General features: G+C 53.1%; 2 protein-coding genes across 29 annotated transcripts in view; one reads left to right on the forward strand and one right to left on the reverse strand.

Annotated features, from left to right (window-relative positions):
• Positions 1–1,469, reverse strand: part of GAK (cyclin G associated kinase) — a 97,310-nt gene extending 95,841 nt beyond the window's left edge. For 13 of the 21 annotated variants that reach the window (XM_063603627.1, XM_063603625.1, XM_063603623.1 and 10 more), the window contains exon 1: positions 1,112–1,457. In XM_063603627.1, coding sequence (XP_063459697.1) covers positions 1,112–1,256 — 145 coding nt within the window. In that variant the 5' untranslated portion in view covers positions 1,257–1,457. Of the gene's footprint in view, positions 1–1,111 lie in introns of all 21 variants that reach the window. The other 8 variants (XM_063603629.1, XM_063603628.1, XM_055111102.2 and 5 more) reach the window with 4 other exon arrangements.
• On the forward strand, positions 1,467–27,033 carry TMEM175 (transmembrane protein 175). Of its 8 annotated transcripts, XM_034958118.3 has the most exons (13): positions 11,669–13,385; positions 14,398–14,530; positions 14,960–15,087; positions 16,669–16,852; positions 17,076–17,114; positions 17,807–17,904; positions 18,665–18,716; positions 19,140–19,175; positions 19,827–19,910; positions 20,965–21,129; positions 23,766–23,844; positions 24,116–24,251; positions 26,201–27,033. In XM_034958118.3, the coding sequence occupies exons 4-13, from the start codon at positions 16,700–16,702 to the stop codon at positions 26,871–26,873; spliced, it is 1,515 nt and encodes a 504-aa protein (XP_034814009.1). In that variant the 5' UTR covers positions 11,669–13,385; positions 14,398–14,530; positions 14,960–15,087; positions 16,669–16,699; the 3' UTR covers positions 26,874–27,033. The 8 variants fall into 8 exon arrangements, with proteins under 8 accessions (XP_063459703.1, XP_063459702.1, XP_008961957.1 ...); XM_063603631.1 differs by lacking the exon at positions 23,766–23,844 and having other exon boundaries at positions 11,649–13,385; positions 26,067–27,033; XM_063603634.1 differs by lacking the exon at positions 19,827–19,910 and having other exon boundaries at positions 11,667–13,385.
• Positions 27,034–27,072: the final 39 nt, after the last annotated feature.

Here is a 27,072-nt window from a genome sequence, read left to right on the forward strand (position 1 = left end):
CAGCCCTGAGAGGTACCAGGGAGCTGGTGAGGGTGAGGGCTTTTGTGTCGCTTCACTCCCTCTCCCCGTGCCAATACAGCAGAATACAGTTACGCTTCCGCACCCAAGTCAACTGTGTTTAGCCAATAAACTTCACAGCCAGTGAAATGTGACACACCTCCAGGCACCACTGGACAAAAAATGTAAGGAAAATCCATAAGAGAGAATGGGACCCACTGGCACTGGTGATCGATTCCCTGTGAACGGAGAGGACATCCAGGGAGCTAGAAATGGCATGCAGAGACAAAACTGACTCAAGACTGACTCAAGAGGACTTAAGCTGAGTGACCTGTCCACTCTGCAAGTTCTATATAGGTCACAACTACTGGCTCTGCTTCCTGTACTACACACGGAATCACACGAGTAGATGTTCACCAGGAAGAGAAACACTGAGGTGTTAAAAGACGAACGGGGATCACGAAACACAGCCCTGTCTACCCTCGGCCAACCCCCCCACCCCCCAGGCTACGACCGCAACTACCTGCAACACGTGTGCACCCACCAACTCTCAAGTTCCCTGGACTGTAGAAGAACCAGCCCTAACCTCCAAAGTCCAGTCCTGTCCCTGCCTGCTCAATAACCCCAGATGTCCGGCAAAACGCCAAGGCTTAAACCCACCTCCTGCACCGCTCACCTCCTGACTCCAGCTGTCGGCCTTCTAGGCACCGTCCCTCAGTCTCCGCTGTGGGTCCCCACCCAAGCTCCCTGCCTGCCACCATCCCCCACCTCACCGTAACATCTTCCCCCACCCACCCTGAGGGGGTTCCCCAAGCCCCAGGCCTTGCTCCGACTTGACCCTACTCTTATGACAAGAAAGTACCCCGACCCGGTCCCAGCCTCGCCCTCCGCAATCACCGCCAGCAGGCACTCACCTACGCCCGCGCTATGACCTTCGCCTGGCCCTGACCCACGCCCTCGGCAGAGACCCTCCCCTGGCCGACCCTGACCCACGACCCCGCTGGGACCCTCCCCAGCCCTAACCCACGCCCTTCGACTCCGGGCTAACGCTGCCCCCAGCGTCCCGGAGACAACACTCCGCGGCCGCACCCGCGCTGCCGACCCGGGGCCTCACCTTCGGCCAGGACCCGCCGCACCCGCAGCCGCAGCTCGCCCAGTTCCACCGTCTGCCCCACGAAGTCACTCTGGTCGCGGCCGGAAGCACCGCCCAGGGAGCCTGGACCCGCCAAGAAGTCGAGCGCCGACTGCAGCAGCGACATGGCGGTGGCTGCGCCGCACCCCGCGGCAGCCGGAGTGGTCGGGCTCGGGCTCCCGCTCCCTCGCCGTCCGGGTCAGCTCAGCAACCGCCGGCCCGGAGGTGCACCATCTTCCGCCCCGACGCCGTGACGTAGGCGCGCGTGAGGACGCGTCGCGTCACGCGGCGACCCGGCCCAGCCCCGTCGCCTCCGCCGCGACCTCACTTCCTGGCTGCGCGCGCAGGCGCGGAGGTCTGACGGAGACAGCGCGTGCGCGGCGTCGCCGGGCTTGCGATGAACTTCCGGCTGTCAAGCTCCCGGCCGGGCTGACTCAAGCGGAGGCGCGCGGAACAGTCGCCGAGGCGATTCCCGCCCAGGTAGTTCAGCGCCCCAGTCCAGCTCCCGGTACCGTTCCCCACATGGTCTGTTTTGTGGGAGGCTCCTTCTCAGGTGTCTCCGGTTTAAGCGCTTCGCCATCCTCTGGGTGGAGTCAGCCTCCCGTTTGCTATCAGCGCCGCGTTTGCGAATGGGTTCGCGAATTTTTCTCTCAGTTGGCTAAGGAGCAAGGAGTTAGCGTGCGTTAAGCTTTCAGTAAATACTTGGTTTTCGTCTCATGGAGGTCGGAGTTTCCTGTGACGCTTAGTGAGTAAGGTTGGCAGCCCCCTCCCAGCAGCCAGGCAGGCAGTTTGCAGGGGAAACGCTGCTGCATTGCCCTGTCTTCCGAGCAGAGGACCAGGGTCTGGCCTGGGGCAGTGACCAGTAGTGGGAGCCGTGGGCTAGAAAAACCTTCGTCCTGGGCAACCACAACACTGCAGAGACTGCCCTGTGACCCTCAAGGTTCGTTCTCACCCTGACATTTTCCAAGGCAAAAGCAAATCCTCATGAACCACTTGGAAGGGTTCGTAATGCCCAACTATTTGGAGATGAAATGGTGACTTTCCTTATAGGATAATGAGGAAATGGCTCACAGACAATGCATTTTTAGTTTTTGGCCCACACAGTATTTGGGGGTTGGGAGTGGGTAGCAGGAGGTGAATTAGTTGCTATCATTTAAAGACTGATGCCAGGCGCGGTGGCTTACACCTGTAATCCCAGTGCTTTGGGAGGCCGAGGCAGGCGGATCACCTGAGGTCAGGAGTTCCAGACCAGCCTGGTCAACATGGTGAAACCCCGTCTCTACTAAAAATACAAAAATTAGCCGAGCGTGGTGGCGGGTGCCTGTAATCCCAGCTACTGGGGAGGCTGAGGCAGGAGAATCGCTTGAACCCGGGAGGCGGGCGCCACTGTACTCTAGCCTGAGACTCCGCCTCAAAAAATAAATAATAATAATAATAATTGAAAGGCCTAAATGTTAAAAACCTAGTTTTCCAGCTTCTGTGGAAAAATCAAACCTGTCAATATTGGACCCAAAATGATGTGTGTTACCAATTACCTAGGGTGGTCCCTTGAGGTAAGACACAGTCATTTGCCTGACCAGATGGGCTCATGTATGTTACCTGCCTGGTTCCTATAGTCATTTGAGGTTGCAACCCTTCAATAGAGTTATTTGTTCTCCAACTCAAAAATGGATTCTAAAGCTCAAATCAGCCTCTTAGCCGTCCCAGAAGCTGACATCTGTTATCTTTATCATTAAAAGATAATAGCCTCAGCTCGTTGGAACACCTACCTATTTTATGGAATGAAGTATTGCATGAAGCCAAATGATATCTTTAAAAATATATATAACAAAAATAACAGTAGCAATAGCTTAGTTTAGGCACTGATTTATTGCTTACAACACCCTTTTCTGTAATGGTTCATTGTAGTGAAAACATCTTTGTGAAGAAAGCACAGTATAATTAACCCCCTTTATTTTGGGATGAGAAAATATGCTCAACAATGCCATTATTCGGCCAGGGCCAACAAGTGATACAACTACAATTCAACGCAAGTCATGGCTTTTCCAGCCAGTGCATTTGTCTGGTCGACTGTGGAATAGAAGGATTGAGAGCTCAGGAAAGAATCCCTGCTAGAGACAGATATCTGGGCATCCTCAGCATCGAGGTGGCAGTTGGCTCTAGGAGCTGAAGAGAGGACCAACAGAGATGGTGTACTAGACATAAAGAGGTTAGAATCTTCAGAGAATAGACCGTTTGTGGAGAAAGAGCAGTCAGTGAAGGAGGAAGAAAACCAAGAGAGTGTTGTAACAGAGCCAAGGAACGAGGATGTTCGGGGCAGAGAGTGCAGCTAAGAGTGTCAAATGCCACTTAAAAGTCAAGTAGAAAAAGAAATGGAAGATATGTGTTGGATTTATTCACAAGGGATCATTGGTGACCTCACCAAGAATGGCTTCATTGGAGTAATGAGGTGGAAGATACATATTACCGTAGAGGGATGAAGAGATGATGAGGTAGAGATGGCAAGTGGAGATAACTCAAAATGTTTGTCTGTGGAGGAGAATATGAACAACTTCAGGCCAACAAATTCAGCACCCTTAGCTCCAGGGAGCTACAAGGGTGATGTAGTATTGAGATGTTTTAAGATGAGAGATTCTTGAGCAGCCTAAAGCGGATGGAAGGGAGAGAAGGTTTGCTGGTACAGAAAAAAGAGGAATAATAAGATAATTCTATCTTAATGAGATATCTTCTATCTCTTAGAACATAGGAGGGGAATGACATCCAGAGCATAGGTAGAGATATTTGCTTTGGACATAGGAAAAACACTCAGGAAGAAAAATGGGCTGCAGTTGCAGGTGACCTTATGTATTTATTGGAATGAAGGTGAAGGAATTCTCTAATGACTTCTGTTTTCATTGTGAATGAGGAAAGAAAAACATCAACTGAAAGTGAGAGGGGAAGTAGGAAACCCAAGATTTAAGCAGTGTCAAAAAGATCTAAAATAGCTATTATGAGAAACCTAGCGAATAACTCACTGGAAAGCATGAGAGCGTTTAAGCACTCATTTGGCGGCCATGAACTTATACTGGCGTGACCTGGGATCAGCTGGACATTTCTAAACCTTGTAATCTCTTTGGAAACCAGAGTCAGACTACTTATCTTACAAATATTTCTGGAGCACCTTTATTTATTGGCATTGAAGTAGATGCTATAGTAACACCATCTTAACCCAAATATCTATCTCCATATCTCATCTGAACTCTCAGATGTTTGTTCTTAGATACTGCTACACGTATAAACATGTATATATCCAAAACTGAAGTTATAGTCTTAATCCCTATAACTGATTTCCTAAATTTCATAGCAAAGAGTATTGCAAGAGATTAAGAGGATCATTTTGTAATGAAGAAGGGGTGAATTCATCGAAAAGACTTGATAATCCTAAACATTTATGCACCTAATAACAAAGCTCTAAAATACACAAAGCATAAACTAATAGCTGCAAGGAGAGAGAAAAATCACAATTGTAGTTGGAGAATATTCTTTCTCAATAAACGATAGGATAGATACCCAGAAAATCACTGAGGATATAGGCGACTTGAACATGACTGTCAGCCAACTTGACCTAATGAATGTTTATGGAACACTCCCCACAATAACAGCAGAATACACAATTTTTCAAGTGCATTAAAACATTAAGCCTGATCATATTCTGTTCTATTAAACAAGTATGTTATCTGACCATAACGATATTGAATATTAAAGTAGAAATCAGTAACAGATTGGAAAATCCTTTCAATATTTGGAAACTGAATAACTCACTTTTGTTTTTTGTATATTTTTTCAACTCACTTTTAAATAACTCATGGGTCAAAGAAGAAATCAAAAAGGAAATTAGAAAGTATTTTGAACAGAATGAAAATGAAAATGCAGCATTTAAAACTGGTGGGATGTAGCTAAAACAGTATTAAAAGTTAAGTCTCAAATCAGTGACCTCAGCAATCACCTTATGAAACTAGAAAAGTTGGCTGGGCACGGTAGCTCACTTTGGCAGGCTGAGGTGGGCAGATCACTTGAGGTCGGAAGTTCAAGACCACCCTGGCCAACATGGTGAAACCCCATCTCTACTAAAAATACAAAAATTAGCTGGGTGTGGCAGTGCATGCCTGTGCACGCCTGTAGTTCCGGCTACTTGGGAGCCTGAGGCAAGAGAATTGCTTGAACCCGGGAGGTGGAGATTGCAGTGAGCTGAGACTCTGTCACAGAAAAAAAAAAGGAAACTAGAAAAGTAAGAGGAAATGAAACCCAAAGTGAATATAAGAAGGCAGATAATAAGTATCAGAGTGGAATTCAGAAAAATAGATAACAAAAGCAATAGAGAAAATCAGGGAAACCAAAAGCTGATTCTTTGAGATTAATAAAATTGAAAAATCTCTGGCCAGATTGAACAAGAAAAAGGCAAGACACAAATTACCAATATCAGGAATGAGAGATGACATCACTATGGAAAGGATAATCGGGGACTATTATTAAGGACTTTAGGCCAACAAATTCAGCAGCTTACACTAAACGAACAAATTCCTGGAAAGCACAAACCACTTAAACTCATTTAAGAAGAAATTGTGTTGGGCCGGGCGCGGTGGCTCACGCCTGTAATCCCAGCACTTTGGGAGGCCAAGGCAGCTGGATCACAAGGTCAGGAGATCAAGACCATCCTGGCCAACATGGTGAAACCCCATCTCTACTAAAAAAGATACAAAAATTAGCTGCGCATGGTGGCATGTGCCTGAAATCCCAGCTACTTGGGAGGCTGAGGCAGGAGAATCGCTTGAACCAGAGAGTCGGAGGTTGCAGCGAGCCAAGATCGAGCCACGGCACTCCAGTCTAGCGACACAGTAGGACTCTGTCTCAAAAAAAAAAGAGAAATTGTGTTGTATGAAAGGATGAAAGAGGCCCTGACATGCATACAATTAAGGCATTGCAACATACTTTGTGTTATCTAACCATCTTTTTTTTTTTTGAGGGGATGGATACCCCATTCTTCATGACATGATTATTACACATTGCATGCTTGTATCAGAACATGTACCCCATGAATATATACACCTACTATATACCTATAAAAATTAAAAATGTAAATTTTTTAAGAAGAAGGAAATAGATAACCTAAATAGCTCTATGTCTATTAAAGCATTGAATTTATAGTTGACAAATCTTCCCTTAAAGAAGACTCCAGACTTGGCTGGGCACAGTAGCTCATGCCTGTAATCCCAGCACTTTGGGAGGCCGAGGCAGGTGGATCACCTGAGGTCAGGAGTTCAAGAGCAGCCTGGCCAACATGGTGAAACCTCATTTCTACTCAAAATACAAAAATTACCCAGCGTGGTGGTAGGTGCCTGTAATCCCAGCTACTTGGGAGGCTGAGGGAGGAGAATCACTGGGACCCAGGAGGTAGAGGTTGCAGTAAACTGCACTCCAACCTGGACAACAAGAGTGAAACTCGATCTCAAAAAAAAAGAAGACTCCAAACTTAGATAGCTTCACTGGGAATTCTACTAAACATTGAAGGAAGAAATAATACCAGGTCTATACAAACTCGGAAAGTTGAAGGAAGGAATTATTTCCCACCTCATCATTCCTAACAGCATTATTCTGATACCAGAATTCCACAAAGACATTACTAGAAAATTACAGGATAATATATCTTGTGAACATAGACAAGAAAATGCATTTAAAACATTGTTTAGCAAATTGAATCCAACACTATATACAGAAAGGATAGTACACCGTGACCGAGTGGGATATCCCAAGAGGGCAAAGTTGGCTTAGCGTTTGAAAGTTTATCAATGTAATTCACACTCTTGAGAGTGAAGAAACAAAATGGATCATCTCAATAGATACAGAGAAGCATTTGACAGAATCCAACATCCATTACTGATTTAAAAAAAAAAAAACTCAGCAAACTAGGAGTAAAATGAAACTTCCTCAATATAGTAAGGGCATCTGTGAAAAACCTGTAGCTAGCATCATATGAAATAATAAAAGACTGAATGTTTTCCCCCTAAGACCAGGAACAAGCCAAGGCTGGCTGTCTGATCTCACCACTTCTATTCAGCATTGTACCAGAAATTCTAGCCAACGTGATGAGGCAAGAAAAAGAGGGCTGGGGCCAGGCACAGTGGCTCACACCTGTAATCCCAGCACTTTAGGAGGCCGAGGCGGGTGGGTCACCTGAGGTCAGGAGTTTGAGACTAGCCTGGCCAACACGGTGAAACCCCGTCTCTACTAAAGATACAAAAATTAGCTGGGTGTGGTGGCGGGCGCCTGTAATCCCAGCTACTCAGGAGGCTGAGGCAGGAGAATCACTTGAACCTGGGAAGTGCAGGTTGCAGTGAGCTGAGATCGCACCACTGCACTCCACTCTGGACAACAGAGTGAGACTCGGTCTCCAAAAAAAAGAAAAAAAAATTGAATATAGAATCTATAAAAAGAGCTACTCGTGAGTTTAGCAGGGTTGCAGGACACAAGATAAATATGCAAAAATCAATTCTATTTCTACGTGCTAGCAATAAATATTGGAAGTTGAAATTAGAAACATTTACAATAGCATCAAAAAGTCTGAAATACTTGGGATAAATGTGAAAAAAGATGTGCAAGACTTATATGCTGAAAACTACAAAAATTTGCTGAGAGAAATTAAAGCCCATAATAAATGGAGAGATATGCCATATTCATAAACTAGGAGATTCAACAGCGCAGTTCTCAAATTCACCTGTAGATTCAATGTAAACCAGTCAAATTCCCAGCAGACTATGAGAATTTGGCACATAGATTCTAAAATTTACTTGGCTCTGCAAAGAAGCTAGAATAGTCAATACAAGATTGAACAAGGACAAGACAAAATTGTGTGATTTACATTACCTAATTTCAACACTTAAAGCCGCAGTAATCAAAACTGTGGTGGCTGGGTGTAGAGGTACGTGCCTGTAGTCGCAGCAACTCAGCAGGTTGAGGCGGGAGGATCCCTTGAGCCTGGGAGTTTGAATCTAGCCTGGGCAACAGTGTGGAGTTGATGTAAAGATAGCTAAGTAGGTAAATAGAAGAGTCCAGAAATTGACCCACAGGTATCTATGGTGAATTGATTTTTTATAAAGGTGTAAAAGTAGTTCATTGGAGAAAGAATAATTGTTTCAACAAATGATACTGGAAAAATTGGATATTCATGTGTTTAGAAAAAGGAACCTTGGGCCGGGTGCAGTGGCTCACGCCTGTAATCCCAGCACTTTCGGAGGCCAAGGCAGTCAGATCAACTGAGGTCTGGAGTTCGAGACCAGCCTGGCCAACATGGTGAAGCCCCACCTTTACTAAAAATACAAAATTAGCTGGGCGTGGTGGCATGCGCCTGTAATCCCAGCTACTCAGGAGGCTGAGACAGGAGAATCACTTGAACCTGGGAGCTGGAGGTTGCAGTGAGCCGAGATTGCACCATTGCACTCCAGCCTGGGCAGCAAGAGTGAAACTCGATCTCAAAAAAAAAAAAAAAAAGCAGTAGTTGCTAGGGGTTCAGGAAGAAAGAGGGAGGGTGGAGCACCAGAGATTTTTAGGGTGTTTAAACTATTCTGTATGATACTGTTTTGGTGAAAACAAGTCATTTTACATTTGTCAAAACCTACAGAATACAGCACAGAGTGAAGCCTAATGTAAACTATGGACTTAGGTTAATTGTGATGTATGAATATTTGCTTGTCAATTGTGCCGTATGTGCCACACTAATGTAAGATGTTAATAATAGGAGAAAGGGAGGCCAGACATGGTGGCTCATGCCTGTAATCCCAGCATTTTGGGAGGCTGAGGTGGGTGGATCACGAGGTCAGGAGTTTGAGATCAGCCTGACCAACATGGTGAAACTCCATCTTTACTAAAAATACAAAAATTAGCCAGGCATGGTGGCGTGTGCCTGTAATCCCAGCTACTCAGGAGGCTGAGGCAGGAGAATCGCTTGAACCCAGGAGTCGGAGGTTGCAGTGAGCCAAGATTGTGCCACTGCACTCCAGCCTGGGTGAAAGAGTGAGACTCCGTCTCAAAATAATAATAATAATAATAATAATAATAATGATAATAATAGTGGGAGAAAGGGGAAAGGGGGATGTGAAAGTGTATAAAAGAACTCTGGGCCGGGTGCAGTGGCTCACGCCTGTAATCCCAACACTTTGGGAGGCCAAGGTGGGCAGATTACGAGGTCAGGAGTTCAAGACCATCCTGGCCAACATGGTGAAACCCTATCTCTACTAAAAATACAAAAATTAGCTGGGTGTTATGGCAGGCACCTGTAATCCGAGCTACTCGGGAGGCTGACACAGGAGAATCGTTTGAACCCAGGAGGCAGAGGTTGCAGTGAGCCGAGATCGTGCCATTGCACTCCAGCCTGGGTAGCAAGAGCGAAACTCTGTCTCAAAAAAAAAAAAAGAAACAAACAAAAAAAAAACTCTGTACTTTCTGCTCTATTTTTCTTTTTTTTTTTTTTTCTTGAGATGGAGTCTGGCTCTGTCACTCAGGTTGCAGTGCAGTGGCGTAATCTCGGCTCACGGCAGCGTCTGCCTCCCTGGTTCAAGAAATACTCCTGCCTCAAACTCCCGAGTAGCTGGAATTACAGACGCGTACCACCACACCCAGCTAATTTTTGTATTTTTAGTAGAGGTGGGGTTTCATGTTGGCCAGGCTGGTCTTGAACTCCTGACATCAGGTGATCCGCCCAACTTGGCCTCCCAAAGTACTGGGATTACAGGAGTGAGCCACCGCGCCTGGCCTCTGCTAAGTTTTTCTATAAACCTAAAACGGCTTAAAGAAAAAATCAATTTTGGCCAGGCATGGTGGCTCATTCCTATAATCCCAGCTACTTGGGAGGCCGAGGCAGGAGAATTGCTTGAGCCCAGCCTGGGCCACATAGACCCCATGTCTTTATAAAAAAAGAAAAAAAAAGAATATTTTGTCAAACCCAATGTCATGAAATGATTTTCTCCAGCATCATCTTCCAAGAGTTTCATAGTTTTAACTCTTACATTTACATCATTGATCCACTTCGAGTTAACTTTTGTATGTGTATTAATTAGGTTGAGTCCGAATTCATTCTTTTTTTTTTCTTTTTTTTTTGAGATAGAGTCTCTCTCTATCGCTAGGCTGGAGTGCAGTGGTGCGATCTCGGCTCACTGCAACCTCCGCCTCCCGGGTTCAAGCGATTCTCCTGCCTCAGCCTCCCGAGTAGCTGAGTAGCTGGGACTACAGGCACGTGCAACCATGCCCAGCTAATTTTTGTATTTTTAGTAGAGACGAGGTTTCACCATCTTGGCCAGGATGGTCTCGATCTCCTGACCTTGTGATCCACCTTCCTCAGCCTCCCAAAGTGCTGGGATTTTGGGCATGAGCCACCATGCCTGGCCCGAATTCATTCTTTTGCATGTGGATATTCAGTTGTCCCAACACCATTTGTGAAAAAGACTTTTCTTTTCCCATCGAGTGGTCTCGGCATCCTTGTCAAAATCAGTTAACCATAAATGTAGGGGTTTATTTCTGAACTATATTCCATTGGTCTGTGTCTATGCTGTCTTGACTACTGTAACTTTGTACTAAATTTTGAAATCAGAAAGTGGGAGTGCTCCCAATTTTGTTCTTTTTCAATATCATTTTGGCTGTTAAGGTTCCTTGAATTTTCTTTTCTTTTTTTTTTCTTTTTGAGACAGAGTCTCACTCTTGTCACCCAGGATGGCGTACAGTGGTGCAATCTCAGCTCACCGCAACCTTCGCCTCCCAGGTTCAAGCGATTCTCTTGCTTCAGCCTCCTGAGTAGCTGGGACTACAGGCGCACACCACTACGTCCAGCTAATTTTTGTATTTTTAGTAGAGATGGGGTTTTGCCATGTTGGCCAGGCTGGTCTTGAACCCCTCATCTCAGGTGATCCGCCCGCCTCTGCCTCCCAAAATGCTGTGATTACAGATGTGAGCCACTGCGCCCAGCCAAAATTCAGAACTTCTGTTCTCCTAACGACTGGTAAGAGAGTGAAAAGACAAGCCACAGACTGCAAGAAAATATTTCCAAATTACACATCTTGCAGGATTTTTAACTAGAATATAAAGAACTCTCAAAACTCAAGGACATTACAAACAACTCAGTAAACAAGCAAAGATTCTAAGACACTTCACTGTGAAAGCTATACAGATGAAAGATGCCTAATTAGTCAGTAGAGAAATAGCAGATTAAAACCACAATGAGACACCCCTACACGAGTACTAGAATGACTAAAATAAATTAATTGAATTATTGATTTTTATTATTACAATTTTTTTCCTAGACGGAGTCTTACTCTGTCTCCCAGGCTGGAGTGCAGTGGCACGATCTTGGCTCACTGCAACGTCCACTTTCTGGGATCAAGCAATTCTCCTGCCTCAGCCTCCCGAGTAGCTGGGATTACAGGTGTGTGCCACCACACCCAGCTAATTTTTGTATTTTTAGTAGAGATGGGGTTTCACCATGTTAGCCAGGCTGGTCTCGAACTCCGGACCTCAAGTGATCTGCCCGCCTCGGCCTCCCAAAGTGCTGGGATTACAGGCATGAGTCACCGCGCCCAGCTAAATTATTTTTCTAAGCTGTGCCAAACTGAGTACCAGAGGAGATGAGCAAGCGCAGGTCTCATGCCTGTCGGTGGGAATGCAGATGGTGCAGCTGCCTCGGCAAATCGTCGGGTGGTTTCTCAGGAAGGAAACATGTCCTTACAATACGACCCAGCAAAACCACTCCAAGGCATTTACCCAAAAGTCATGAAAACATGTTTACACAAATGCCTGTGTGCAAACGTTTATATATAGTGGCTTTATTCATAATTGTGCAAAATGAAACAATACACACGTTTTTCAGCTGGTAAGTGGATCCACAAACTGAGGTGTGTCCATGCAGTGAAATTACCACACAGCAACCAAAGAAGTGTGTTACTGATACTCCCAGCACCACAGATGAGTCTCGAAAGAAGCTAGACTCAAAACCTCTGGAGGTTGCGATTCCGTTTATACCACATTCTAAAAAAGGCAAAATTGGCTGGGTGCAGTGGCTCACGCCTGCAATCCCAGCATTTCGGGAGGCCAAGGTAGGTGGATCACCTGAGGTCGGGAGTTTGACACCAGCCTGGGAATCATGGTGAAACCCTGTCTGTACTAAAAATACAAAAATTAGCCAGGCATGGTGGCTGGTGCCTGTAATCCCAGCTGCTTGGGAGGCTGAGGCACAAGAATCGCTTGAACCCAGGAGGCGGAGGTTGCAGTGAGCTGCGATCGTGCCACTGCAATCCAGCCTGGGTGACAGAGCAAGACTGTCTCAAAAAAATAATTAACTAAATAAACGAGGCAAAATTACAGTGACAGAAAACAGATCAGTGGTTGCTGGAGCTTGGGGTTGGGGAAGCTTGAACACAAAGATGCTGTTTGGGGATAGAACAGTTTGCTGGATTGTGGCTAGCTGTGGTTACATGCCTGTCTGCATTCTAGGTAAGAAGTAACCTGGGCATAGAGCAAAAGCCCCCCACCTGCTCCCCGCCCCTCCCTGCCTGGGTCGCTGCAGCGCTGTCTGGAAGTTGGCGAACATTGTTCTTATTCGTGGTTTTCATTTCTTACCATATACACATACGGTTGTGTATAATTAAGAAGATAGATGGTTGTTTTATGTGTCCATTGTTTACATAAATGGTACAATAGTATGGTTTTGCAACTTGATTTTTTTGTCTTAACATTTTGTTTTATAGTTCTATACTTGTAGATCTGTTTTAACTTTCTGATAGTTTACTTCATGGTTTAATGATTTGTCCCTTACTAGTCAGAATGTGTTTTAGTTTTATTGTTAAAACACACTGGGCTGGCTGCGGTGGCTCTCGCCTGTAATCCAAGCACTTTGGGAGGCTGAGGCAAGGAGATTGCTTGAGCCCAGGACTTCAAGACCAGCCTGGGCAACATGATGAAACCCCTGTCTCTACGAAAAATACAAAAAATTAGCCAGGCGTGGTGGTGCACGCCTGTAGTCCCAGCAACACAGGAGGCTGAGGTGGGAGGATCACTTGAGCCTAGGAGGTCGAGGCTGCAGTGAGCCGTGATTATGCCACTGCCCTCCAGCGTGGGCAACAGACTGAGATCCTGTCTCAAAAAGAAAAAAAGAAAAACCGCATGTTGCCTCAGTGCAGACCCTAGGCAGCCTGTCATGGCAGTCCCAGTGAGACTACCTGGAATGGACCCTTGGAGGGTATGGCACTACACCTTATTAACTGTTGCTAAACTGTCGCTGAAACACACATGTCCGTTTACATTCCTGCCTCGGTTTCTGTTTCCCCAGGTCCCTGCTCTCTCTGTCTCCTCAATTCTACCATTCATTCCTGCCTCGGTTTCTGTTTCCCCAGGTCCCCGCCGTCTCTGTCTCCTCACTTCTACCATTCATTCCTGCCTTGGTTTCTGTTTCCCCAGGTCCCTGCTCTCTCTGTCTCCTCACTCCCCACTGTTCATTCCTGCCTCGGTTTCTGTTTCCCCAGGTCCCTGCTCTCTCTGTCTCCTCACTCCCCACTGTTCATTCCTGCCTCGGTTTCTGTTTCCCCAGGTCCCTGTCGCCTCTGTCTCCTCACTCCCCACCGTTCATTCCTGCCTCGGTTTCTGTTTCCCCAGGTCCCTACTCTCTCTGTCTCCTCACTCCCCACCGTTCATTCCTGCCTGGTTTCTGTTTCCCCAGGTCCCCGCCGTCTCTGTCTCCTCACTCCCCACCGTTCATTCCTGCCTCGGTTTCTGTTTCCCCAGGTCCCCGCCGTCTCTGTCTCCTCACTCCCCACCGTTCATTCCTGCCTCGGTTTCTGTTTCCCCAGGTCCCTGTCGTCTCTGTCTCCTCACTCCCCGCTGTTTGTTGCTGCCTCAGCTTCTGTTTTCCCCACATCTCTGCCGTCTCTGTCTCCTCACTCCCCACCGTTCATACCTGCCTCGGTTTCTGTTTCCCCAGGTCCCTGCCGTCTCTGTCTCCTCACTCCCCACTGTTCATTCCTGCCTTGGTTTCTGTTTCCCCAGGTCCCCGCCGTCTCTGTCTCCTCACTCCCCACCGTTCATTCCTGCCTCGGTTTCTGTTTCCCCAGGTCCCTGTCGTCTCTGTCTCCTCACTCCCCGCTGTTTGTTGCTGCCTCAGCTTCTGTTTTCCCCACATCTCTGCTGTCCTGTCGTCTCACTCCCCACCGTCTGTCCCCACCGTTCATTCCAGCCTCGGTTTCTGTTTTCCCCAGGTCCCTGCCCTCCCGTCGCCTCACGCCCACCACCCTGGCTGGCCTCTCTCCGTTTCATTTGCACCTCCCCGATCTCCCTGATTGCTAGTGAAGTGGAATGCCTTGTGTGTTTGTTTTTCCCTGCTGGAAACCGGTGAGCCTCTGTCCATTCTCTGGGGTGAACTCTCCTTGTTTTTGTGCGTCTCGCCTTGGTGTGAGCAGACTACAGCACATCCCTCTTCCCGCGGACCCTCTAGCTGGCCACATATTTCAGTCCCCTGATGCCCTTGGCCAAGTAAACAGCACCCCCTTTGGAGTAAAACCTGGGGGCCCTGGCTTGTCACCTCCCGCTGGTGCTGAAGGGCTCTCCCCATACCCTTCCTGAAGAGGTCTCCGCCCCTTAAATGGTGGAGAGCCCGGCCTGTCCTGCCCCCGGCTGCTCCTCTCCTCCTTCCCAGTGCCACTCCCTCGGACCACCCCCACATTTCCAAGTAGCACAGAAATTACTTCTGTTTCTAACACGGCTCAATCCGAGGTACCTGTGAAGGCTGCAGCTCCAGCCTGACTCCTTCCATCCCCACAGCTCCCCTGCCCTGAGACAGCCTCCGGTGCTTCTGCTGCGTCCCAGGAAACAAGCCTGAAGCAAGCACTCACCATCCCTCAAGAATGTGCCCTGACCCACCTTCCTCACCACGGTGGCATCAGGGCCAGGTGGGCTCCCCCTTCTCCGTCACCCCCCACGGCAGCCCCCAATACTCTTAGGAGCTGCTTTCCCACATGCTCTGTGTCTCCTGGGATGCCAGACCTCCGTCACCCCTCTCCTAGGTCATAGCAGCCCTTCTGACTGGCATCCTTGACACACTGCTGCCCTCTTCCCTGCTCCGGGGCACCTGGCCACAGGTGGGGCTCAGCCAACATGGGGCTCTCTGGCCACATTCTATGTTTGGGGAACTTGTCTCAGTGTGCCCAGCCTCCACCTCAGGTGGCCTGGTTGGCACGAGGCTGCCCACTCGGGTGCAGGGTGAAATCCATAGTGCCTGGTTGGCACGAGGCTGCCCACTCGGGTGCAGGGTGAAATCCATAGTGCCTGGTTGGCACGAGGCTGCCCGGCACCATGCAGCAATGGCACCTGCAGCCATACCTCAGTTCTGTCTCTGTGAGGCGCTGGGGTCTCTTCTGTCCAGAGTACTCTCCACCTGGCATCTTATTCATCTTCCCAGACGCATCTCTGATACTAAAAATGCCTGGGGAGTGCTGTGCTGAGCCACAGCTGTGGCGTGTGCCCAGTGTGCACCCAGCCCAGGCTCCCACAGGCGGACTGGAGTGCCTGCCCTGGTGCTAACTGGCTACATATGCAGGGCCTTGGTTTCCCCAAAGGTCACCAAGGGAGAGCGCGGCCCCTGTAGGAAACAGCCCCAGGCACGCGTGCACAGGCGCCGAGACCGAGGGAGAGCACAGCCCCTGTAGGAGACAGCCCCAGGCACGCGTGCACAGGCGCCGAGACCGAGGGAGAGCGCGGCCCCCGTAGGAGACAGCCCCAGGCACGCGTGCACGGGTGCCGAGACTGAGGGAGAGCGCGGCCCCTGTGGGAGACAGCCCCAGGCACGCGTGCACGGCTGCCGAGACCGAGGGAGAGCGCGGCCCCTGTAGAGAACAGACAGCCCCAGGCATGCGTGCACGGGCGCCGAGACCGAGGGAGAGCGCAGCCCCTGTAGGAGACAGCCCCAGGCATACGTGCACGGGTGCCGAGACTGAGGGAGAGCGCGGCCCCTGTAGAGAAAAGACAGCCCCAGGCACGTGTGCACGGGCGCCGAGACCGAGGGAGAGCGCAGCCCCTGTAGGAGACAGCCCCAGGCATACGTGCACGGGTGCCGAGACTGAGGGAGAGCGCGGCCCCTGTAGAGAACAGACAGCCCCAGGCACGCGTGCACGGTCGAGGGCCCCGCAGGGTGCTGTGTTCCTCTTCCACGTTTAGGTCGGCCTTGGGGTCTGTGATCTCTGTGCCTTTCCTTGTCTCTCCCGTTTCCTGAGGAGAAACTGAGGCCCAGTTCACCCAGATCAGTGTTCACCAGTAACAGGGCCAGGCGTGGCATCTGTTGTTGGCCTCTCAGCCTGGAGGCCGGAAATTTGAGGGGCACCTGGGAGAGAACAGAGCAGCGTGGACCCTTCCCCTGCTCAGTGGCGGCCAAGCCCCGCCCCATACCAGTCCCTGTCCCTGCACCAGGGCTGAGGCTGCATGGCCGACCTCCAGGAGCGCCCCACAGGCACACTCAGACCTGCCTTTCCTCCCAGGCTCCTGTAACTGCCAGGCAGCGGCCCCGCCATGTCCCAGCCCCGGACCCCAGAGCAGGCACTGGATACGCCGGGGGACTGCCCCCCAGGCAGGAGAGACGAGGACGCTGGGGAGGGGATCCAGTGCTCCCAACGCATGCTCAGCTTCAGTGATGCCCTGCTGTCCATCATCGCCACCGTCATGGTCTGTACGGGGCCCCTGCTTAGGCCTGCCCCACCCTGAGCCTCTCGAGGCACTGCCCAGCCCACCTCAGACCTGTCTAGGTCTTGCCAGCATCCTTGGGTCCCCCAGCTCCTCAGGCAGCTTAGGGGGGCCCAGCACTGCCCTCGAGTCCCCAGTACTGCCACACCCAATCCAACAAGCGTCTCTTGCTCTCTTGCTTCCTTCTGTCTCTTTGCCCCCTCAGATCCTGCCTGTGACCCACACGGAGATCTCCCCAGAACAGGTAACGGGGCAGGCTGTGCTCTGCGTGGTGTGGCCCTGAGAAGATATAGGGTCCTCGCAGTTTCCACAGAGACCCTTTCCCGTGGCTGCTTTGGAATTGCCTACCTAGGCAGTGCCAGGTGTGACCCTTTTGTGCTGTCAACCTGTGTGTCCTTCCAAAGTCCGCACGCCGGACGCCTCACAGGGATGGCATTGTGAGGCAGAGCCTTTCGGTGGTGACCTGGTTATGATGGCAGAGCCTCATGAATGACATTCGTGACCTGGTGCTTTTGCCCTCCTGTCCCCTCCCACATGCGGACACCCAGAGGGTACCATCCCTGAGGTGGAGTCCACAGCAGACACCGAGCCCCTTAAGAGCTGACCCCCCAGCAGGAACACAGCCCATAGAACACTCTGGAGTACACCTGTGGGTGTGGGCATGGATCAGCGCCCTGGAGAAGGGGTGCGGGCTGGAGGGGTGGGGGTTGCAGGCGCCAGGGGAGACAGACCAACTGGAGACGGAGGCTGGACCCAGACCAGGGCACTCAGGGTCTGCTGGGGAGGCCAGGACCCTCCCAGGTGCCTCACAGGACCCACCCGAGGGTCTCGCCCTGCCCTGGGCCGAGGCCAGCCCCCCCTCACGGTGCTGTCTCGACTGCCATTCAGGGACACTCATGTCACCTGGGCTCTGACAGCAGTGCTCTTGTATTCCAGCAGTTCGACAGAAGTGTACAGAGGCTTCTGGCAACACGGATTGCCGTCTACCTGATGACCTTTCTCATCGTGACAGTGGCCTGGGCAGCACACACAAGGTGGGGGCCCGGGCACTTCCAGCGGTCCATAGCTGCTCTCAGGGTTCCCGTACCCCACACCACATCACGCACGGGTCCATGGGGTCGGGGAGGACAGCAGGCTGCTCCTCCCACCCTCATCCACGTGGGGATGGCAGGACTTACCACAAACCCAGGGCCTGGGACAGTGTGGATGGTGCAGTAGGCGGAGGTGTGGATGGTGCAGTAGGCGGAGGTGTGGATGGTGTGGATGGTGCAGTAGGCGGAGGTGTGGATGGTGTGGATGGTGCAATAGGTGGAGGTGTGGATGGTGTGGGTGGTGCAGTAGGCGGAGGTGTGGATGGTGCAGTAGGCGGAGGTGTGAATGGTGCGGTAGGCGGAGGCATGGACGGTGCGGACGGTGCAGTAGGCGGAGGCGTGGACGGTGTGGACGGTGCAGTAGGCGGAGGCGTGGACGGTGCGGACGGTGCAGTAGGCGGAGGTGCAGACGGTGCAGTAGGCGGAGGCGTGGACGGTGCAGTAGGCGGAGGCGTGGACGGTGCGGACGGTGCAGTAGGCGGAGGTGTGGACGGTGCAGGGTGTGGACGCGGGCAGGGTGCTTTCTAGGGAACTTCATTTCCTTCGTGTTTTCCAAACTCCGTGCACTAGGTAGTAGTTTATATTTGGTTAACAGTGACATCTTTTAATGATGTTTTAACCAGAAGATGCTGGAAAGAGTGTGTGTGCATTTAATGTTACTACAACCGCGTTTTATTGTCTATCTTTTTCTTAAATGGTTTAGGTTGTTCCAAGTTGTTGGGAAAACAGACGACACACTTGCCCTGCTCAACCTGGTGAGTATTTTCCTGTCCTTTTCTGGGGAGTGACTCTGGTCTGTAATCTGACCCTCAGGGAAGAGGGGAAGGGAGCAGCCGGCCTCTCTCGTGACCTCCAGGGAGCCTCGGAGCCTGGAATCTGTCCACAGCTGGGAGCTCCTTGAATGATCTTTCCCTCCCCATGGGTCGCCAGCCTGTATCTCCTCCCAGACACAGCCAGGGTGTGGGGGACCAGGGGCACTGGGTTGGGCACAGGTGTAGGGGACAGAGAGGATGAGTGCCCCCATCTGGCCCTGCAGGGTCTGGGGGCTGGACTCACACTCGCTGGCCCACCCTTCTTAGGGAGGGCCCAGCCCTGTGCCTTCCCGGAGTGGGCTCTGTCCATTCCCTTGCCCTTCTCCCCAGGCCGCATCATGGCTGTGATGCCCTCCCTCCTTCCAGGCCTGCATGATGACCATCACCTTCCTGCCTTACACGGTGAGCAACACCAGGCCCCTGACACCCTGAGGCTTTGCTGGGCACCACTGGATTTGACCTGTCCTCAAAAGCAGACCAGCTGGATGGCCCAGGGCCCAGGCCACACGGTTGTAGAGAAGAGAGAAGGTGCTGGGGAGAGCCAGCTGTCAGGGGCTGCTGGGGGCTTCTTTCGGGCTGGCGGGGAGGGGAGGCAGTGGCCTCGATGAGGGAGTCACCGGCGCTCCCAGCTCCTACCCAGCCCTGAGCCCACAGCTCCCTGCCCATCCCAGGCCTGTCCCTGGCATGCAGCCCCTACAGCCTCCGACCACCCGCCCTGTACTACTCAGGCTGTGAAAGTGCCTCCAAATTCTGGCAGTGGCCGCTAGTCTGAGTGTGCGGGGCTGTGTGCCACAAGGAACTGGGGTCTGGGGAATTCCATATGAATCGGATGACATTTTGGCTTTAAAGGCCTGAGACATCTGGTGGAGTTGGTTGGGGTGGGGGCAGTTTGGACACATGCCCCCCAGCACCCAGCTGGCCCTATCCTGTGATGGCCCCACCGCATCTCCCAGCATCCCGTGGAGTGGGGAGGCTCACCATGGCCCAGTTCCAGGCTCTGGGGCCTGGTAACCTAGGATTTGGGGGGGGTTGGTTTTGTTTTTGTTTTAACAGTTTTCGTTAATGGTGACCTTCCCTGATGTGCCTCTGGGCATCTTCTTGTTCTGTGTGTGTGTGATCGCCATCGGGGTCGTGCAGGTAGGGGGCCTGGGGGGCCTGCACTGTGTGTGTGTGTGTGTGTGTGTGTGTGTGTGTGTGTGATCGCCATCAGGGTCGTGCAGGTAGGGGGCACCGGGGGGCCTGCACTGTGTGTGTGTGTGTGTGTGTGTGTGTGTGTGTGTGTGTGTGTGATCGCCATCGGGGTGGTGCAGGTAGGGGCACCGGGGGGCCTGCACTGTGTGTGTGTGTGTGTGTGTGTGTGTGTGTGTGTGTGTGTGATCGCCATCGGGGTGGTGCAGGTAGGGGCACCGGGGGGCCTGCACTGTGTGTGTGTGTGTGTGTGTGAGTGTGATCGCCATCGGGGTCGTGCAGGTAGGGGGCCTGGGGGGCCTGCACTGTGTGTGTGTGTGTGTGTGTGTGTGTGTGTGTGTGTGTTCACCATCAGCGCTCTTGGGGCCCGGGGTCCTGTGCTGTGTGTGTGTATATGTGTGAGTGATCGATCGCCATCAGGTCACACAGGTAGGGTTCCTGAGGCCACCTACACACATAGGATGTGGCATGCCCAGAGTCCCCGCTTTCTGACCAGAGACTGGGAAGAGTGGGCCCTGAGACCCCCCACATGCGGCCCCAGGAGCCAGCAGGGGCTCCTGTTCTCTCTCCACCTCAGCCCGTGCCCAAAGCGTCCCAGGTACAAGCCCACCTCTACCCGCCAGGTCCTCCCCACCTCGAGACCCTTGCGTGCGCGTGCCATGCGGCCCGGGGCCAGGTCCTCCCCACCCCGAGACCCCGGCGTGCGCGTGCCATGCGGCCCGGGGCCAGGTTCTCCCCACCTCGAGACCCCGGCGTGCGCGTGCCGTGCGGCCCGGGGCCAGGTCCTCCCCCACCTCGAGACCCTTGCGTGCGTGTGCCATGCGGCCCGGGGCCAGGTCCTCCCCACCCCGAGACCCCGGCGTGCGTGTGCCATGCGGCCCGGGGCCAGGTCCTCCCCACCTCGAGACCCCGGCGTGCGCGTGCCATGCAGCCCGGGGGTTGACTGCTGTGGGGGCCCCCTCTGCTCTTGGGGCCGGTGTCCTGCAGCTTGCTTTTCCCACAGGCACTGATTGTGGGGTACGCATTCCACTTCCCGCACCTGCTGAGCCCGCAGATCCGGCGCTCTGCCCACAGGGCTCTGTACCGACAACACGTCCTGGGCATCGTCCTCCAAGGCCCAGCCCTGTGCTTTGCAGCGGCCATCTTCGCTCTCTTCTTTGTCCCTTTGGTGAGTGCTGGGACAGCCCGTGGGGCCCAGGCAGGAACGGGGGCCACCATGGGAGCGATGTCCCCGCTGAGCAACAAACATGGGGGTGGGGGCAGAGCGCAGACAGGCAGGGGTTCCACCCAGGGTCTTGTGTGTGAGGCCCAGGGCTGCAGTGAGTGGCACCAGGGAGGGAGGCCTGCTCCACCTGAGGCCCCGAGACCCAGCCTGTCGAGGACAGAGACCGACGCTCATCGAAGGAAGGGGCAGCTGAGTGTCCTTCTCAGAGAAGCTTCACAATGACGATGACAAGAAACAGCGACACCTGGAATCCGGGGGTGCATGCGTTTTCTTGTTTTGTTTTTTGTTCATTGAGGCAAGATCTCGCTGTGTCACTCAGGCCGGAGGGCAGTGGTGTGATCTTGGCTCACCACAGCCTCGACCTCCCGGGCTCAAGCGATTCTCTCACCTCAGCCTCCCAAGTAGCTGGGACTACAGGTGTGCACCACCACACCTGGATAGTTTTGGTATTTTTTGTGGAGACAGAGTCTTGCTATATTGCCCAGGTTAGTCTGGACTAAAGTGATCCTCCCGCCTTAGCCTCCCAAAGTGCTGGATTACAGTGTCAGCCACCACGCCAGCCTTTATTTTCTTTTTTTCTTTTTTTTTTCTTGAGACGGAGTTTTGCTGCCAGGCTGGAGTGCAGTGGCGCAATCTCGGCTCATTGCAACCTCTGCCTCCCAGGTTCAAGCAATTCTCCTGCCTCAGCCTCCTGAGTAGCCGGGATTACAGGTGCCTGCCACCACCCTCAGCTAAGTTTTGTATTTTTAGTAGACACGGGGTTTCACCATGTTGGCCAGGCTGGTCTCGAACTCCTGACCTTGTGATCCACCCACCTCAGCCTCCCAAAGTGCTGGGATTACAGGCATGAGCCACTGCGTCCAGCCTATTTTCTTTTGGATAAGGAATCTATACAAAACTGTGTCAGGACAGCAAACATCAAACAGTGTTTGGAGGAGGAGCCCCTGGGGATAAGACCAGTATCTGCTCATGGGGACATCAGCTGTTGGTGCTCAGAGAATGTGAGCCACTAGGGAGAGGGAGAAGGCAACAAAAGCACTGCTGGAGACGTGTAGGTGTCGTGAGTGACGCTGCTGTGAGCACTGCTGCAGACGTGTAGGTGTCGTGAGTGACGCTGCTGTGAGCATTGTTGTGAGTGGAGCCACTGTGGGCATCACTGGAGTGATGCCTCTCTGAGCATTGCTGGACACGTGTAGCTGCCGTGAGTGGTGCTGCTGTGAGCACTGCTGGAGACGTGTAGCTGCCGTGAGTGATGCCTCTCTGAGCATTGCTGGACACGTGTAGCTGCCGTGAGTGGCGCCGCTGTGAGCACTGCTGGAGACGTGTAGCTGCCGTGAGTGGTGCCGCTGTGAGCACTGCTGCAGACGTGTAGGTGTCGTGAGTGACGCTGCTGTGAGCATTGTTGTGAGTGGAGCCACTGTGGGCATCGCTGGAGTGATGCCTCTCTGAGCACTGCTGGACACGTGTAGCTGCCGTGAGTGGCGCCGCTGTGAGCACTGCTGGAGACGTGTAGCTGCCGTGAGTGATGCCTCTCTGAGCATTGCTGGACACGTGTAGCTGCCGTGAGTGGCGCCGCTGTGAGCACTGCTGCAGACGTGTAGGTGTCGTGAGTGACGCTGCTGTGAGCATTGTTGTGAGTGGAGCCACTGTGGGCATCGCTGGAGTGATGCCTCTCTGAGCATTGCTGGACACGTGTAGCTGCCGTGAGTGGTGCCGCTGTGAGCACTGCTGGAGACGTATAGCTGCCGTGAGTGATGCCTCTCTGAGCATTGCTGGACACGTGTCTCTTCAGATCTGTCTTCTCAGGCTGTTGGTGTGTGTGTGCCCACAGTGAGTTTCTGGGTCATTTGGTGATTCTGTGTTTAATTTTTTAAGTTTAGTTTTTTGAGGAACCACCAAACTTCCACAGCAGCTGCAGCATTTTACATTCCCACCAGCAGCACATGGTGGTTCCAGTTTCTCCACATCCTCATCAACACCTGCTGTTTTTCAGTTCTCTCCATCCTAGTGGATATGAAGAATCGCGTTGTGGTTTTGATCTGTGAGAGGTCGACCATTTGCATGTTTCGTTTGGAGCAATGTCTGTTCTCACCCTTTGCCCATTTTTATTTGGGTCGTCCTTTTATTTTTGAGTTGTAAGAATTTCAGATAGGGAGATAGACGATAAATTTTAAGACACGGTCTTGCTCTGTCACCCAGGCTGGAGTGCAGTGAGCTGGGTCACCGCTCACTGCAACTCCTATCTCCCAGGTTCAACAGGCACACACAGTCACACCTGACTAATTTTTTTATTTTTTGTAGAGATACAGTCTTACTATGTTGCCCAGGCTGGTCTCGAACTCTTGGGCCCAAGCGATCCACCTGCCTCAGCCCCACAAAGTGCTGGGATTACAGGCATGAGCCACTGTGCTGGCTTAAGAATCCTTTACACTTTTTGGGTACTAGGCCCTATCAGATACATGATCTGCAAAGACCCTCCCTTCTGCCGCAGCCCCTGCTTTGGCACACAGCTTTGTGTGGGTAAGGCCTGGCCTCGGACCCCTGTGGAGGGCACTGACCTGCGGTTTGTCTCCCTGCAGTCTTACCTGCTGATGGTGACTGTCATCCTCCTCCCCTATGTCAGCAAGGTCACCGGCTGGTGCAGAGACAGGCTCCTGGGTAGGTGATGACTGGGTGGGCTGGCCTGAGAGGCCTGCAGTCCGCCCACCTCCATGTGGCTGCTCCGCACTGAGGGCTGTCCGTGGGCCGAGGCCCGTGTGTGTGGTGGTGGCTGGGGCGCCCCCACTCCGCCCCTCGGGCATCCCTGTCCTGTCTCCTCTCCTGGCCTGCACATTCCAGGCCTCTTCAGGGATGAGGGCAGTGACAGCCACGCGGGCTCTGCCTCCACATGGGGGGTTTGGCCAGCTCCACCCTCCTGGCGTGTCCACAGGCCGCAGGGAGCCCTCGGCTCACCCAGTGGAAGTCTTCTCGTTTGACCTCCACGAGCCACTCAGCAAGGAGCGCGTGGAAGCCTTCAGCGACGGAGTCTACGCCATCGTGGCCACGCTTCTCATCCTGGACATCTGGTGAGGACCCCGCGTCACCTGCCCCAGCTATCAGGTGGCCAGTGTGTCTGAGTCCCTGGCGTCTCATCCTGGAAACCCCAGAAAGGCACAGGGGTCTTGGCTCCACCCTCCTCTGGATGCCTAGAGTTTTGTGTGAGATCAGGGCAGCCCCCACTTCAGGGAGGACAACCCTCCCAGCAGCCCCTCCCTTCCCAGCGGCCCCTCCCTTCCCAGCGGCCCCTCCCTACCCAGAGGCTCCCACCCCAAGCACAGCCGAGGATGGGGTGCCAGGGTGAGGTCAGCACCAGCAGCCAACTGCTCTCCTCACTCTTCTCAGAGGGGCTCAGCAGCCGTGGGTATCCCCCTGCCCCAGGCCTCACCCCTGCCCCAACACCAGCCCCTCCTAGTCCCTAGTCCCTCCCATTCCCTCCGGCTCCCTCCCGGCTCCCTCCCAGTGCCCCCCATCGCTTCGCAGCCCCTCCCGCTCCCTTTGGCTGGCTGTTGCTTCCTTCCAGCGTCTGCTCCTCCGCTGCCTCATCTGCCTCTTCGTCTGTTAGAGCGCGCGTCTCGTCTCAGTTGTCACGTTTTTGGTTTTTGTGGGTTTTTTTTTTTTTTTTGAGACAGTCCTGCTGTGTCACCCAGGCTGGAGTACAGTGGCTCAACCTCAGCTCACTGCAACCTCTGCCTCCCAGGTTCAAGCAATTCTCCTGCCTCAGCCTCCCAAGTAGTTGGGATTACAAGCACCCACCACCATGCCCAGCTAACTTTTTGTATTTTTAATAGAGATGGGGTTTCACCAAGTTGGCCAGGCTGGTCTTGAACTCCTGACCTCAGGTGATCTGCCCACCTCGGCCTCCCAAAGTGCTGGGATTGCAGGTGTAAGCCACCGTGCCCGGCCATCGTAATGTTTGAATTTGCTTTTTTACATCTTCCATCCTTTTGGAGTGTCTTGTTCCCTCGTCATAGTTCAGCACTGTGACCACTTTGGGGTTAGACACTATGGTTTTATATCCTGTACTTGATATTCTCGAGTCCAAGTCTCCTGATGCTCTTCTCTGCTGTCGTGTGCATTTTTAAAAATGGGAAGCAAACGTTCATTGGCACCTGATCTCTAAGGTGCCAGGGATGCTCCAGGGTGAGCTGCCTGATTGTGCAGGCCAGCTGAGGCCCCCTTGGGAGGGACCTGCCGAAGACAGGCGGCAGCGTGGGGCCAGGACAGTGACCTCTCCTCTACCTGGAGCCATGGCCAGGGGAGCTGCCCCCTCCCAGCAACTTCCTGCCCTTGCTGCCTCCAGTCTGTCTCCTGCCCCCAACCCCCACCCCTCACCCCTCGCCCTCTGCATATCGTTCTGGAGGACAGAAGTCTGTCTGGGGCTGCATGAGGACCACTGTCCTCCACGTCCCGATGTTGAAGGACGGCACTGTTCCCGGCTTTCTGGGTGGTGCCGTCAGAAGGCAGCAGCCCTGACAAGGGGGTTCCCACAGCCTCCCGTGGAGGGAGTTGGCCTCCTGAGACCCCCGTGTGCATCTGAGAACCACGGAGGCAAGCCCTCCACAGATCTTCAGCCAGGGTGTTGTGTGGGTGGCTCCGAGGGCTGGAAGCTGGGAGGGAACAGACCTCGCTACCCCACAGCAGGCTGGTCCTGCCCAGCAAACCCAGGAGAGCCTCGGCCAGAGAGGGCTGCAGCCCAGGGCCTCCAGCAGCACTCTGGGCCAGCAGGGTTGGGCTCCCATTAGCACAGAGCAGAAGGGTGCCAGTTTCTATGGAATTTCAGATGAACAGCACGTAACAGTCAGTGTGCCAAATACACATAAATACGGCGTTCTGAAATTTAGCACACTGGGAAGTCCACACGGTTCATCTGAAAATGTGCGAGATCCAGGCAGCCCTGACAGGCGCTCAGCCACCCTGCTGGGGCCTGTGTGGCCACGGCGAGGCCGGCACAAATGCATCTATTCACTGTTCTCAGCGAAGACAACGTCCCGGACCCCAAGGATGTGAAGGAGAGGTTCGGCGGCAGCCTCGTGGCCGCCCTGAGTGCGACCGGGCCGCGCTTCCTGGCGTACTTCGGCTCCTTCGCCACGGTGGGACTGCTGTGGTTCGCCCACCACTCACTCTTCCTGCATGTGCGCAAGGCCACGCGGGCCATGGGGCTGCTGAACACGCTCTCGCTGGCCTTCGTGGGTGGCCTCCCACTAGCCTACCAGCAGACCTCGGCCTTCGCCCGGCAGCCCCGCGACGAGCTGGAGCGCGTGCGTGTCAGCTGCACCATCATCTTCCTGGCCAGCATCTTCCAGCTGGCCATGTGGACCACGGCGCTGCTGCACCAGGCGGAGACGCTGCAGCCCTCGGTGTGGTTTGGCGGCCGGGAGCACGTGCTCATGTTCGCCAAGCTGGCGCTGTACCCCTGTGCCAGCCTGCTGGCCTTCGCCTCCACCTGCCTGCTGAGCAGGTTCAGTGTGGGCATCTTCCACCTCATGCAGATCGCCGTGCCCTGCGCCTTCCTGTTGCTGCGCCTGCTCGTGGGCCTGGCCCTGGCCACCCTGCGGGTTCTGCGGGGCCTCGCCCGGCCCGAACACCCCCCGCCAGCCCCCACGGGCCAGGACGACCCACAGTCCCAGCTCCCCCCTGCCCCCTGCTAGCAGCCACAGAGCCCACTTCCAGCCGTCCTCACCAGAGATGGACCAGGGAGGACAGGATGCTGGGCAGGGGAAGCCAAGTCACGGGCAGGCCACAGTGGTTCTTGCGTGGCCTGGTTTTATTTTCATTGTGAAATATCATGCTCTTATTTCAGTCCTCAAATTGTTCTCCACTTTTTGCGGAGAGAGGAGTTTCACGGGA

The sequence above is a fragment of the Pan paniscus genome, chromosome 3 (genome assembly GCF_029289425.2).
Source record: "Pan paniscus chromosome 3, NHGRI_mPanPan1-v2.0_pri, whole genome shotgun sequence".
NCBI classification, from domain to species: domain Eukaryota; kingdom Metazoa; phylum Chordata; class Mammalia; order Primates; family Hominidae; genus Pan; species Pan paniscus.